The 15735-nt window shown below is 37.8% G+C and overlaps 1 protein-coding gene and 2 non-coding genes across 10 annotated transcripts in view; 1 reads left to right on the top strand and 2 right to left on the bottom strand.

Annotated features, from left to right (window-relative positions):
• LOC124529934 (prominin-like protein) overlaps nt 1–15735 on the bottom strand; it is a 51476-nt gene that overhangs the window by 11805 nt on the left and 23936 nt on the right. For all 8 annotated transcript variants that reach the window (XM_047103883.1, XM_047103881.1, XM_047103878.1 and 5 more), the window contains exons 2-12: nt 4424–4562; nt 4192–4317; nt 3751–4103; nt 3007–3128; nt 2355–2785; nt 1974–2078; nt 1494–1842; nt 1203–1391; nt 995–1129; nt 745–903; nt 44–165 (exon numbers count right to left, since the gene is read on the bottom strand). In XM_047103883.1, coding sequence (XP_046959839.1) covers nt 44–165; nt 745–903; nt 995–1129; nt 1203–1391; nt 1494–1842; nt 1974–2078; nt 2355–2785; nt 3007–3128; nt 3751–4103; nt 4192–4317; nt 4424–4562 — 2230 coding nt within the window. The remainder of the gene's footprint in view (nt 1–43; nt 166–744; nt 904–994; nt 1130–1202; nt 1392–1493; nt 1843–1973; nt 2079–2354; nt 2786–3006; nt 3129–3750; nt 4104–4191; nt 4318–4423; nt 4563–15735) is intronic.
• Nucleotides 7958–8029, top strand: Trnap-agg. Its single transcript has one exon. It is a non-coding gene; the product is annotated as a tRNA-Pro (tRNA).
• On the bottom strand, nt 15403–15474 carry Trnae-uuc. Its single transcript has one exon. It is a non-coding gene; the product is annotated as a tRNA-Glu (tRNA).

Raw genomic sequence — 15735 nt, forward strand, 5'->3', positions numbered from 1 at the left:
TTATGTAGTGTGTCATGAGAGTTAGAAAGGTAAAGGTACGTACGCCTCGACGAGCGGTCCGGGGTACGGGTCGGGATGCCGGTAGAGACGCGCCAACTTCTGCGCCACAACCAGTAGCGGCGCGAACAGCACCACGCACCACGCCAGCGCGATCCAGTAGCCGTTCTGTGGGACGAGCGCGACACGGTTAGAGAGAGATAGAAAGGGGGGGGGGGGGAGAGCGCGGCGCGATACCGACCACGGGCATGAGCACGGCGCGGCACGCCGGTTAGAGAGAGAAAGAAAGCGGGGGGGGGGGGTGTCAGAGCGTGGCGCGATACCGACCACGGGCATGAGCACGGCGCGGCACGCCGGTTAGAGAGAGAAAGAAAGCGGGGGGGGTGTCAGAGCGTGGCGCGATACCGACCACGGGCATGAGCACGGCGCGGCACGCCGGTTAGAGAGAGAAAGAAAGCGGGGGGGGGGGGGGTGTCAGAGCGTGGCGCGATACCGACCACGGGCATGAGCACGGCGCGGCACGCCGGTTAGAGAGAGAAAGAAAGCGGGGGGGGGGTGTCAGAGCGTGGCGCGATACCGACCACGGGCATGAGCACGGCGCGGCACGCCGGTTAGAGAGAGAAAGAAAGCGGGGGGGGGGGTCAGAGCGTGGCGCGATACCGACCACGGGCATGAGCACGGCGCGGCACGCCGGTTAGAGAGAGAAAGAAAGCGGGGGGGGGTGTCAGAGCGTGGCGCGATACCGACCACGGGCATGAGCACGGCGCGGCACGCCGAGTCGCGCGTTGAGTTGAAGGCGTGCGACAGCGGCCCGCAGCGCCCCACGTCCGTCTCCACTGCGTCCATCACCATCGACAGGTACTCCTGCAGCCGCGCGCCCATTGTCTCCGCGAAGTCGCGCGTCAGCTGCGGACAACACACGTGGGTTAATATTTATATATCTATTGCATGAAGTGACAGATTAAATCAGGCGACGGAATGGACGTCGCGTACTCACGTTCTGGACGAGATCGGGTCCCTGTGTATTGAGGAAGAGTTCGACCTCGGTCGTATCGCGAATCCGGTAGTGAATGGCCTCCTTCAGCGACGACTGGTTGAAGCGTAACACGTCACGCAGCTCCGACGCCGTGGCCTGCACAGAGGTCGTCGGTTACAGAGGGAGTGGGGGGGTGGAGCGGGCCACGCGGGGTTGCCGGCGGTCTCACGTTGAGTTCCGCGGTGCGCTGCAGCATGGGCCGCACGACGTCACGGTGCAGTCTCGCGAGGTGTTCCGCAGCGCTACGCAGATCGCGCGCCACCTCCGCAAAGCCGCCGCGCGGGGCCAGCGCTCGCGCCGTACTCTCCAGCTGCGCGGAGAGCCCGTCTAGCGAGAGAGATGTCATGTTCGTTTCCAGCTGCAACAATAATCATATCGAAATCATGAACACGAAAGATGTTGACGCGAGACGGCGTCGCTCGGGAGACATAGCCCGGGGGGGGGGGTGTTGCTGCCTCACCGCATAGAGGATGCGGTCGAAGTCGAAGTCGGAGAGGCCGGTGTCGGCGAGCAGGTCGAGCTTGCGGCGCGCGGCGGGCGAGAGGATGCGCAGCGGGCGGCCGCGCGGCGGGTAGTCCGTGCGCAGCGCCGCCACGCTGGCCGCCACGCTGGCCGCCGTCTGCTCGCGCACGGCCTGCAGGTCGTAGCGCCGGTGCAGCTGCAGCGTGCGGTAGATGGTGCGGTTGCGGTGGCAGTCCAGCAGCACCGACGTCAAGTTGAAGTCCGGGTCGAGGCTCTCGTCGTACATCACGCGCTCGAACTGCACGAAGCGCTCCACGTCCGCGAACACGCGGTTGTCGCGCGGCTCGCTGCGGGCGCAATGGACAGGTGAGCATTAGTCTAGATCTAACCGCAGAGTACCGTCGTGTGATTGAATGTCATCTAGTGGTAAGATTGTTGAGAAATAGATAATGAAATAACTATTACAAGGCTCACTTACGTTAGAGGATCGCAGACGAGTCGCTGGGCAGCCAGTCCGACCGCAAAGTAGACTAGCAGCATGAGCGCAATGCCACCGCCGACACCGAATGTCACACACATACCGCTGCGGACACACAAACGTTAACTTTTAGATGGCGATGATTAAACCGATCACATAATTTTTTTCACAAATGTAGTTTATCCAAAGTTGAAAATATTTTTATGAATGGGTAAAGTGAGGGAGCCTTAGCCATAAATAATATACAAAGAAAATTAGTATTCTAGAATAAGTAAATTACTTTTCTTAATACCAAACTATTGAAGTTTTTATGAAAGGTAAAATTATCTACTGAATAGTATATTCGTCCGAATCGGTATCGATGGCAATATCATTACATACCAGAGCAGACAGGAGGAGCCGGCGCCCTTGTTGCAGCAGTCGCTGGCGCCGTACGCGTCGGGGCGCTTGCCGCACACGCCGCACACGAGCCCCCACGACATGACGCACACCACTAGCAGCAGCGCGGCGGCGCCGGCGCGCGTCACGTGCCTGCGGTACGGCCCGTAGCGCCGCAGCGCGTCCTGCACCGCATCGGGCGCGCCCGACCGGCCCAGCCGCTCGCTCGCGTTGCCGGCCGCCCACGTCAGCTCGTCGGCCACGCGCGCCAGCCGCTGCCCCGTCGCCGTGATGGAGTCCCGCACGCGCGGTATGTGCTGGTCCACAGTGCGCTTGATCCCCGTGAACACCTCCAGCCCGGCCGCTATCTCGGTTCGCATGTCGCCGTCCACCAGCTGCGTCACGTTGTGCAGCAGCTCCGACACGTCCGGGATCTGTGGACGCGCGCGCGAACGCATACGTGTAACTACCGCACCATATATATGTATGTCAATACATTGACAGGTATTTTAACAAAAATATTACTACGTACCGTTGGGAAATATTTGTCCAGCATCTATCCACGTATGCGATGAATTATAACGTAATATAGATTATATTCGCTTATCAATTTAGGATATACATATAAGTACCGAGCCAAAGCTTCACTACTCACCTTATTGTACTGTATGTCTGTATCGAGCTGTCCTATTTTGTACTTCTCTTGCAGTTGCACACATTGCCGCTCTTGACAGCGCGCCAAAGTACGCAACAGCGATGACTTCACTTGACGCAGACCTGTAACGAACACGCACGTTAATCCAGAGACGTAGCGAAATCACATATTATACATGTAAGTGTCATTTAATTCTTCCAAATTTTATCATTCATTTAGACCTTCAGATTTTGTATATGCACTAGAAGTAAGGATAAGCTTATAACGCCAAGTTTCCGACTCCGCAAAGTCAATAAATCTTTCTTGGGACAATGTATCCATTTCTATAATAAAATTCCACAGAAATTTTTAACTTTGCTATCTCGTAAATTCAAATCGTTTATAAAAAATACATTGGTGAAAAAGGCGTATTATTCGATACAAGATTTTGTAGATGATAAAAAAGCGTGGAATTAATACCTGTTGACTTCCAGGCAGGATATATTAATTTAATAATTGTATTAACTTAAAAATTAACTAACATGACTGTATTTTTTTAAATGTTGAAAAAGAGTAACTACTGAGTTTCTTGCCGGTTCTTCTCGGTAGAATCTACTTTCCGAACCGGTGGTAGCTTCACTTAATTATTAAATAATTGTTAAATGACGATTCAAAAGTGCTTGTAAAAGCCCACTTGAATAAAGTATACTTTGATTGATTGATTGATTGATAACATTTTGTTATTTGACCAATATAAAATCTTACCAGCGTTGAGCTCTTCAGCACGTGCGCGGAGGTCAGCCGTGGCGCGTTGCACGGCACGTAATTCGGCTGGCACGCGCTCCAACTGAGCCGCCATATGGCTCAGCTTACGCACGGACGTGGCGCTCGTAAAGTCATCCAGCTTTCTTAGCACAGCGCGACCGCTGCCCGTCAACGTGGCCGCCAACTGCTCCTCCAGCTCACGATAATTATCGACGAGCAAGTGACGCGCATGCGCTTGCGTCGCGTCTAAGAAAGACCGCGCGTCGCGTATACCACCACGCAGAGTATCAGGCGTACCACTTGCGCCGCTCTCAATCTGAGAGTCCGTCGCGAATGCACACACGACACCAAACCTGCGTGCGTAAAAATTTTCGTCGTTGTTCATTTACGAGTTCAACCTTTCAATAAACCCAATTTAGAACATAAATAAATAACACTTACAAGAACAACGTGAGAAGTCCTATAAACACGATGGCTAAGATACCCTTAAGACAGGCGTCATATTTTCGATCGAAAGGTCTGCGACGTCGTCCCACTCTGCACCATTGACAGCAGCACCAGAACAGCCTAATAATACAAAAGTAATTATGAATCATAAAAAAATATACTGTTTATTGGGTAACTTGTAAAAAACTACTTTAAACATAATAATATAAGGGATAGAATTGCTTACCCAGTGAGCGGAAGCAGCACAACCAGCAGTAGCACGATGACCGCCACCGCCACCGGGCCCGCGTAGTGCGCGAGCAGGGTGCGCCATTCCTCACGGGGTGATGCAAACTCCACATGCCCGTCCGATACCGACACAAAACCTGCGAAAGGACAAATGTTGTTTGATTAAATTAAGTTACATAATTCAATTTACCTAAACTTATACTCGAGTCCATTTAAAATTATTTTATGTAAGAAACTGTTTTATTCAGTTTCAGTAAATTTAAACGTTCCTAGTCAACACAATCGCACAGCCTCCTTTCAGAAAATAGGCGGGGAGGGTCTTGTCTTCGACTGATAAAACTTTTGTAGTTTGGAAGGTGAGAGCTCCCAGATTGTTAGATCCTATCGGCTGGATAGCTCTCTCACTCTAGGTGCATGAGGTGAAAACCTTACATTTATTTTAAATCATAGTATTAGAGGAGGCTTAGTGCAGTTGCATCGCTCAATGCGAGGAGGATGTTGATCGCTCCCCTCATGGATTCGATCAGATGAGATCCCGGGTCGGCATTAGAAATTCGCATCCCGAATTTTATGATAGTAGGGGTTGTTTCTTAAAGGGGTTGTTCCCCTCTCTCGAAATTTACCACTCCCAACCCGCGGAAACCCATAGTTTTTTTTTAATGTGCGTTTAAAGTTACGTGTAACGGATCGATATTTTACATTATAATTAACCTTAAATCATTATTTTTATGTTTATTAGCTTTTTTCTGTATTATATTTTAACAAATACTATATACTATTTACTATATTATATTAATTTATAGTAAAAAAAACGTAATTTAATTTAATTTTGTAGTGAAGCGATTCTTTTGTAAAGAAAATAATAATCACCCAGAAGATTTTACGAACATGATAATAGAATACAATATAACATAAAATATAAAAAAGATCCATTTATCGCATTATTAAATTTAGTCAAGTATATATACAGATAAATGGTTCTTATAAATTTCTAAAATATACCTATTGTTGTTTCTATTTTTCAGCCAAAATTAACAGCTGTGAGGGGCACAGAAGTGGCGAAGCCACTCCGGCAACAAAAATAGTAGATAGTTATAATAGCTAAGGATAGGTTAGGTTAGGTTAGATTTTATGACCAAACGCCGCGCAAGCCGAGCGAGCGAAGCGAGCGTGCCGCGGCAGCGGCCGGCGCAGCGCCAGAAATCACATTGTATACCAATAATTGGAATTTTATATCTCTCCCCTTCCAAAATTTAACTAACAGTACGAATTCTGATGATTTTAGTATTGAAATTTAAAAATTGAAAAAAAAAAACTAATGATTTCCGCGCGGGGGGAGTGGTGGTGTAGGTACTACACCACCCCCCCTTACCCCCCACCCCTTCCCCAACCTTAAATTCGGGATGCGAATTTCTAATGCAATCCCGAGATCCCTGAAACACTGCGTAACAGGTCATTATTAAAACGAGTTTCTAACAGCCTCTCTCCTTCCTTGGGACAGTTATCTGAATCTGAATGAGTGCAAAGCACGGACTTTGTGTATGACTTATAAGAAAGCAATCTTAAAACCCGTCCGATGCGATTACCACTATCTTATCACGAAGAAATTATAAATAAAACATAATCCCCAATTAAGTTCTTAGTCAAAGATTAATTAGTGATGTAACATCTTATAATTAAAATCGTAACGAACGATAAAAACCATAGCGACAGCCATCATCTTTATAATACTCGAAGAACACCATTGATATTATGTAGCACACGAGCCGGTGACATTCAAGCGGCCCCCGGTCTCGCGACCAGACCGGTTCTTATTCTAGAGCGGAACATCGTCGTTAAGAAGCTAACCGAGTAACTTGTTCTACCTACACCTCGTACACATGACGGACATCCTTTTATTGTTCTAACGAGATAAGATAACTGTCGGTTTACATAAATAAAATCACCCTTAGGGGGAATAACCACAAGATCCGTAATATTATAATTAAAAAAAATACTTTTGAAGGTAAAAAATTAATGTTGCCATTACAATAATTTTGGGTTGATTAATAATTAAGAGTTGAAAATTCGAATATGTTTTCCTTAAATGATAAGTAAGTGCTTTGGTCGATTTTGACCACGGAACGAACACAAGTATTTGATTTATTAACAGGTTTTAGTTGTACTAATAGGATAGGATAATAAGCAATTTATGAAACTTGTGATGAAAGGATCTTTGCAATACAACTTTTATTTAAAAAAAATACGAACACGAAAGGAAGTGGTAAAGCTGAAAGGAAGACCAAAATAAGATGACGATCTGTGCGACGACATCTTGAGAGATTAAGGAAGTTAACGGATATGACTAGAGATGATCGGAAGAGAGAAACACACTTTTCCGATATAACATTAAATGAGAGAAAAAAACCACATAATTAAATGTATTTAGTAATTTTTATTGTTGAAACAAAAATTAACATTTAAATTTTGATGAAATTCAAAGTCAATAAAATAATTATTGCAATTAAAAGCAGTAAAGTATTAATATTAATTGTAAATACTCAAAATTGTTTAGTTTACATAGTTTACTTATGTTATCTTTATTTTAATTTATTGTTGTTATGTAAATAGTCTTTAATTAGCTTTTTTTAACCTTCTGTTTGTTGACGCTTAACTTTAATTTTGTGCATGCATGCATAAGTAAGATACCACTAGTCTTATTTTTTATTCATGTATTTGGAATGTTTTTAGTGTGTATTTTGTTGGTGATCTAATAAATAAATAAATAAGTAGTTAACGTTATTAAAATATTTAATATAGTATCGTATGTAATAAAAAAATCATAAATCGCCGCATAAATTCGCTTATTAAAATATACATAGATAATTTATCAAGGGTCGTTCTAGTCTCGAGTGACAGTTTTATTATTCGAGTATCGTGTATGGTCTACGGCCTGTAGAGCAACAAGTGTCGCCTGTTGGTGTCTGATTAATTGGTTGCAGCCGCAGCTTGGAAGCATTGCATCACGCTAATGAGCAGTTATTTAATAGCTAAGAGTAATCGCTTTATTCAGCTCGACATGTCTTCAATTGCTCTCATCGTGTTTGCTCTAATAAAACAATACTATAGACCAACGAATTGAAAATAAACTTTATATATAGGATAGTAGAGTTGATTATCGTACGTATTCGGATGTAGGACAGAGCGATAGCCTGTTTAGGCCAATAAAATTTACTGTCACTGCCGGACGCGGCCAACAGTTAATCTTAATTTGAACATAATTAGTGTTTTCAACGATAATATAAAATAATTTGTAATTTCTATGAACCCATCATGCATTTATTTAATTATAATACAAAAAAAAAATAATTTGTATTATAATAAACGAAGTATAATCACGATATAAATGTATATATAGCTCTTTGTTATTGCATTCTAAGATAATAAGCACTAGTGTTTATTAATATAATCATACATAATATAAATAAAGAATAACGCTACCAATATACATTGGTAAAGCTAGCGGTGTATAATTTGAGACACATGTACAAGCGGCTCGTTGGTCTAGGGGTATGATTTTCGCTTAGGGTGCGAGAGGTCCCGGGTTCAAATCCCGGACGAGCCCAAATATCTTTTTGTTTTATTTTTTTAATATTAAATAGTTTATTTATAGATATTAATAAATAAATTAACTGAAACCACAATTTTTTTTTTTAAATAAGTAGTAAATAATCGAAAAAAATACACGTATATTATACATAAATAAAGTACACGCGTATATGTATATAATGCCGAAACTTTTTATTAACTTGATATTTAAATATTATACGTTAATATTTATATCCGTATCATGCCGAAACATTAATTCATTTGTTATTCGTAAAATAAAAATAAAACATTTCTTACTTTCATTTGTTTTTTATTGGATTGTACTTTATCTCTTAAATTATATTGACTGTATAAAAATAAAAAAAATAGATGTGATTGATTTACAACCCATTACAGAAACTATAGAGTACGTATTTAGACATTTCTATTTGACATCTTACGTTCTACCCCCAACTTGACCCACAAGGGACAAAACATCTTTGTTCCCAACGTTGGTGGCACATTATTGATATGCGAAACTATTAATAAATATTGTACTACCAATTTCTATAGGCAGTGTTGACTATTAACCATCAGACGGCCCAGTTGCAAAGCCAAGCTATTCTTAGAAGTAAACTGATATGGATAACAGATATGGGGCGTATACAAGTGATAAAAACATCGTACACATTCTGATGTATTAGCATATGAAAAGCACTTCATATTCTAACACATTCGAAACTCTGTAATCAAACTAAAAAGGTTATCCGAAATGGTGTTACTATTACTTAATCAAAGTCTAACACTTATAATTTACAACCAGCAATGCTAAACATAACCCAGTGATTATAAGCATGTAAATTGCAAAGCAGTTCATTACAATTATTATCCTAAAAATTTGTATGCAGGGCCTGGTTTCTGAATCGCGCTAGCGTTTGGTTCGTCTCAATATATATATGGTCTTGATAGAAAAATCTTCATGTAGGCACTCTTGGAATATTGTTATATTGCAATTACAACGAAGTGGTAATAAGTGACAACCTAAACTATAGAAGTAATTTTTTTATGGGTCCTGAGTGTAAAAATCCCTTATATATAACTTGGGTAGCAATTAAGAAAGTATTTAAAATAACCCCATTAGACAGTTAAATAGAAAATAAAAGTTGAACGAATTAAGTACATTTTTTTAAATATTCAAATGGGGGTAATTATTCAATAAGCTTTATAAACAATTCGTTGTAACTGCGCGATCGGGTATTTTTCCCCGAAAAATAATTATAATGTAAGTTTGTGTGAAAGTTCTTAATTACAGTTATAGCCCCAGCATTCAATTTACACTGTTATATGGTTCTCTATCGAATGTTGTTTTTCCCACACCCATATAATATAAGCTATGTACCTACTCGGGAACGTTTAGAAAACAAGATAGTGAGAATCGTGTGAATTTTGTGTTAGCCTACAAAAAAACACTACAAGTAAAATATGAATTTCTAAAATATTGTAAGACAACATACCAAAAATAATGTTTTATACAAATACACATAAGTACTAATTTGTTTTCATATATTTTAGAAGAGACCACTAATAAGACTTTCTTTTGTGTAACGTGCTCATACAATGAGATTTGAAAGGGACAGACCCACTTTCAAATTACCTACGTATTCTACTGCTCCGAAATGTCCCTGTATTAAAAAACCATCAACGGTTTTTCAGATTCACAATTAATTAAAAGATGTCCACATATCATTATTAAAGACTACTGAAAGTATCATAACACATTGGCATACATTTTATTACAAAACAAAATCGTTAAAAAAGCCCCGTTTTTGTACCAAAAAATACACGACCAGCCTGCTTACCTATACGTACATTGTTTACATCTGGCATTTAATTTATATGACCCAGGTCAAACTTTTCGACAACAGCCGTGCGATTCTGCAAAAACCACATTAGGATTTGAAACAGTTTTCATTTCTTAACTCATATCGAAACGACCTTGTTTGGAAAAATAATTGGTATTCCGCAACGATAAGTCAAATCATGTGAAGCGAAAACTGTGAAGCGAGATGCTAGTGCAACCACTACAATTACCGATTTTTTAAAAAACATTCCCAATTAGAAATTTCTAATAAACTAAGGATTTGAAAACTAAATAACGTCATGATTCATGCTAAATATATTATAAATAATTTATTTTATAGTTTAAAATAATTTATAACGCAAAATCAGAAACATTTTATTGATATCTGTCTGAAGACTAATTACCTTTGCGTAAAATTTTGTCAAAAAAAGTATAAATGTCAACATAAATGTTTAACATTAATATTTAATAATAAAATATCAAGTAAATATAGTAAATTGCTATTAAACAAATAATTTATTTGAATCGAAAGTTTATCCGTAACTACTTTTAATCACTACATTACATTTCGTTTACATTTATTATGGAATTCTTATGATGAAGTAAGTATCTACATACCTATTTATTTTCTATGTTCGGAATACAATAATCCCAAAAATTTAATTATATAATTTTTACGTTATAAACGCTGGTCATTAAATATATGCCTATGTATATTAACTGTATTAATAAGTTCTCAACTTAATTAGAAAGCATCCTGAAGGTGCTACTTCTAAAAGTTGTACTACATAATATACAAACAATGAAATATACAACTACCAGTTTGAGTAATTAATTAAGTCTAATTTGGTTGATTCAGACGAATGTTCAGACATTCAGTAAATAATGTATATAATTTAGTATGTAATACAATTCACATATGTATGTTATTTTTCAGCTTCTTTATAATATGATTAATGTGTTTTTAATACTATTTTATTTATTTTAGTGATACCATTGATGCTCACAGGTCACAGCATACCAGCATGGCAGAAAAACGTGATAATACAGGAATAGCATCTATATATTCTATCATTTCTACACAAAATGATCCATATTTTAACGAGGGAAGAAAACATATTTGGGATTAGAATATGAAACATTAAAAAATTATACACATTTTGTTGTTTTATTATTTATGCAATACTGTTTTTGTACATATAGAAATACAAATTATTATCATTACAGTATCTATTTATTACAATGGTCTTCAAATAAACAAAATATTACCATTAGGTTAGTAAAGTAACTGACATTTAATAATTCATTACACTTAATTTAAATAAATAATTGAAATACAAACATACCTAATTGGTATATATTCATTTAATAAGTTATTTTTATATTAAATAACATTAATAGTGTACATTATCTAACATTTAACAATTTATAACACTTCATTTTATTAAATAGTTAAAATATTTGCAATGTCTATACTAATTTATTTTTTTAATTAACTAGACACTTATTCATGTTTATATATATTTATATGTATTTTATCAGAATTTCTTATTTTGTCTTTTCCTTTAAGATTTAGTATATTCCACTGACTTGAAATACATGTAATATTTTTTTGTTTGATTATTATTAAATATCCTAGTATAAGTTAAACACAACAGTATGCAGGAATCCAGCTTCTTAAATTAGAAAAGAAATTGAAATTCAATTCAAGTATCTACTTATTGTTCTTAAATCTTTACCATGTAGCATCAATTTGTCCGTGTAGTTTGTATGGTATCTGGTTGTAATAAATTATATCTGTTTACCTATAATTTTTATATGTATTTTCAAGTAAGATATTATTGACTTAGCTGTAGTCTTATATAAATGTATGCAATCCTATCTGAAATATAATGATAATAAATTGATATGTTAATTAGAAGGAACTAATACCTTTAATATAATAATCAGCATTATTATATGATAAAGAAAAACTGTGTAAAATTGTAAACCTCAGATCAAGGCCTTTACAGCTTAATAAAGGTTTTTGATAATTTTCTATCTATTATTAGATCTTAATTGACAATGAATTATTAGTAATTCGTAGTTGCGAGATAAATATGACTTCATTTTCTTAATGAAGAAAAGTAAGATCTACTTAGGTATGTATGCTTACGTTAGGATACATTCTCCGAATGATAATATCATGCCAGGGTAGTTTTATTTGGTCCGAAGATATATTATTAATAGATCACATAGATTTACAGTTTTCGCTTAAGCCTTCCGCCACCTTTGATCTACTTTTAATTTGACGTATTTAGCCGAGATTAGTTTCATTTTTTAATTTCGAAATCGAGATACAGAATGCCAATTAATGTCAAATAATACGGTTCTCACTGAAATTAGTTCGTATTACTTTCAATCTCACAAAACGGCGCTAGTGTAGATTTAATTCGAGTTTGCTGAATGCCAAATACAGTTTTCATTAAAAATCCCACATATGGAATCGAAAAATGGGTTTCGGAATCGCCCAGCAGGTTACACATACGAATATTAATTATAGTAATGACGACTTCCAACGAAGGCTATAAAATATAACTGCTATTAGGAATATGATTATAATATTTCCATAATGAAACACGTAAACAATAAGTATGATCATCGCGGGAACCTTGGCCGTCGCGCTCTGCTTGCCATCCTCTACCGCGTTACCTGGCTTATACGTTGTTACACAACACAGTACATAACGTATCTACACACGTGATCTCAGTACAATACACTCGAGTCCACGGACGTTTGATAATCGTATCTGTAACTGAGGAGCTGAATCGTATTGTAGATTATGGTTATAGATGTTTTTAATACAGCTGCCCAGAATAGACTAGCAACTAGCACATTCCATTTTTAAAAATATTTATGGAAAAGTTTCTTTAGACAATAACGATCTTTTATTGATCGTTATTGATAAGTGTATTCTTTATCTTATTGTCTACTAGTAGTAGCCCGCGGCTTCGCTCGTATTTTAGGCTGTTGAGTGTGATGTGTTAGGCAAAAAAGGTGTATATGTCCTCTCTCGTAGTTCAATTTTGCTTCATACCAAAATTAATCAAATTCGGTTCAGCAGTTCGGTCGCAAAAGAGCGACGGACAGACAGAGTTACTTTAATATTTATATAACTAAAAGAATGAATAAAAACTTATTTTTTATATTACTTGCTTTCGCCGTCGAAGTATGTGTACATATTAAATATAACTTTCGCGTACTGACACACGTTGTCATTATTAACAAATTATTTTAAGTATAAGATTTAAGAGCATGCTATTTGCAGTGCGGGTGAAGGTATGCTCTGAGCGAGATTTAACAGGTTGCATTCATTTTATTTAATACATATTTTAAAATATATTTAAAGCAATAATAAACACTTTCTTATATGGAATAAAAAGGGGCTTCATTTACATATGTAATTTACAATTTTTTTTGTGAGCCTGTGTCATATACCTAACATATGCCAAGTCCTTACAAATTCAGTTATTATGTAAATTGTATATTGATTAAAGCACAAATAAGCCTATTATTATAGGAGATGTCTATATTATAAAATATATTTATAAGATTTGAAAATTAGATTGAAACAAAGTCAGCGTTCAATTTACAACGAGCCGTAACGCATTTCCGATCGATTTTGTTCACGAATTGAGAACAAGGTGAGCCAAGAACAGTTATTGAATGAATATATCCGTACATTATATTTTTTTGTTGTAATATTTTTAGTTAGTATTCGTACGGAAATAGTATTCAGAACTCATAATGTGACTAGCTTATATTATAAGAAGATAAAATATGTTTGTCTGTATGTAATCTATATTAAGTAAGTATATAATTTACTTTATTAATAGTACTAGCTTAAAATTTTAGGTACTTTATCGGTAACCTACATAACTGAAAGTAGTAGTCGGCCGCGGCATAGCTCGCATTTTAGGGTGGTTTATGTCATGTGTTAGGCAAAAAAGTAGCTTTTTAAATGGTATAGGTTGGCGGACGAGCATATGGGCCACCTGATGGTAAGTGGTCACCATCGCCCATAGATAATGAAGCTGTAAGAAATATTAACTATTCCTTACATCGACAATGTGCCACCAACCTTGGGAACTAAGATATTATGTCCCTTGTGCCTTTAGTTACACTGGCTCACTCACCCTTCAGACCGGAACACAACAATACTGAGTACTGTTATTTGGCGGTAGAATAACTGTTGAGTGGGTGGTACCTACCCAGACGGGCTTGCACAAAGCCCTACCACTGAAGTTGTCCCCGAAGTTCAAGTTTGCTTCATAAAAAATTTCATCAAGTTCGTTTCAGCAGTTTGATCGTGAAAGAGCGACGAACAGACAGAGCTACTTTCACATTTATATAGAATATAGATAGTCATGTTTTTCATTAAGCCAACGAAACCCCACACTTATTTATTCATGGCTTTCGACCATTTTGGTGTTACCAGGCAGCATCGAAATCGATATTTCAGTATTACTATTTTAATTGCCTTCCGTGGTTATTTTTTTACATCTTTACTGACGCTTGTTATTGGTCTTCGTGGATTGGGATATCATTTAACGGTATTGCGGTAATTCCAAATACAAAAAATCACCGTTTTTTCGTCTATCATATATTTTATGACTAGCGGCCCATCCCGACTTCGCACGGGGGACATAAGTTTTATTTTTTTTTATTTTCATTAATTTTTTGTTGCACTTATTATTATTATATCATCATATAATTACACAAAAACCTTACTAAAATACACCTAAACCTTCCTTATGAATAGCTCTGTCTATTAGAGAAAACAGCATGAAACTTTTAGTAGTTTTGGAATTTACCGCGAAGATATACAGGCAGACAGACAGAAGCGGACGGGAGACTTTGTTTTATAATAATATGTAATGATAAAGTTGATAATATATTTTATACACTTGCTAATGAAAACAATCCTATGTAAACTATAATAATAATTTAAAACAAGTAAACATCAAATTAGACTAGTTTTAAAATTAAATTAGAATTGTTCAATTTAATTATCTCTTGTAGGCAGTCTTGTAATGTTTCACGAGTAGTGTTAGCAACAAGAGTTTCGTTTTTTTTTGTTTCTTTTTTTGAGTTGGAACGTTATTAACTTAAACATAAGGTGTAATACGTCTTTCAGCGACGTGAGCCGTACTTGAATACCTCACTGAGAACCCTTAACGTCCTGTGAGGATTTCCATCGTCATTACGTTTGCCGCCCTAGGCCGTTGCCTCGTCTTGAAAACTTTGGTCTCAGGAGTCCATACTCTTTAACAACACTCACCCAACGACCAACTTAAGAAATATATATTTCAGAGAATCTACTAATTATTTTGGGTAGAAAGATAATGTAACTTGTAATGACTTCGGACGAGTACCGGTTGGCTTTGACCTTTCAATCGAATAAAAGCACTTATCCCTTTAACGTATCAGGGGTTTTGATAAAAAATGAATATGAAACAAAAAAACCTAATAACATTTCAGGATAAAAAAATATGCTTAAAAAAGTAAACTTCCCGTACCGGGAATCGAACCCGAGCCTCCTGGGTGAAAGCCAGGTATCCTAGCCACTAGACCATACGGGAGATGGAATGTTGACTAAAATTTAACAACACTTTTATAATCATTGAACCATACTTATGACATATTACTATTTGATTTAGAGGCATAGTATTCACCACCAAATAACGAAGAGGCCTTGAAAACTTAATTTTGCAAGGAAAATAGACGGGGTCAAATGGATCCATTCTATTATTTTAATTGTAATTATACCAATAACTACTGAATGACCTTGTATGTACCGTTACCGAAACAACCTCGGTAATTGTATTTTCTTAGCAATGCGA

This window comes from Vanessa cardui, chromosome 5, assembly GCF_905220365.1.
Source record: "Vanessa cardui chromosome 5, ilVanCard2.1, whole genome shotgun sequence".
NCBI classification, from domain to species: Eukaryota; Metazoa; Arthropoda; class Insecta; order Lepidoptera; family Nymphalidae; genus Vanessa; species Vanessa cardui.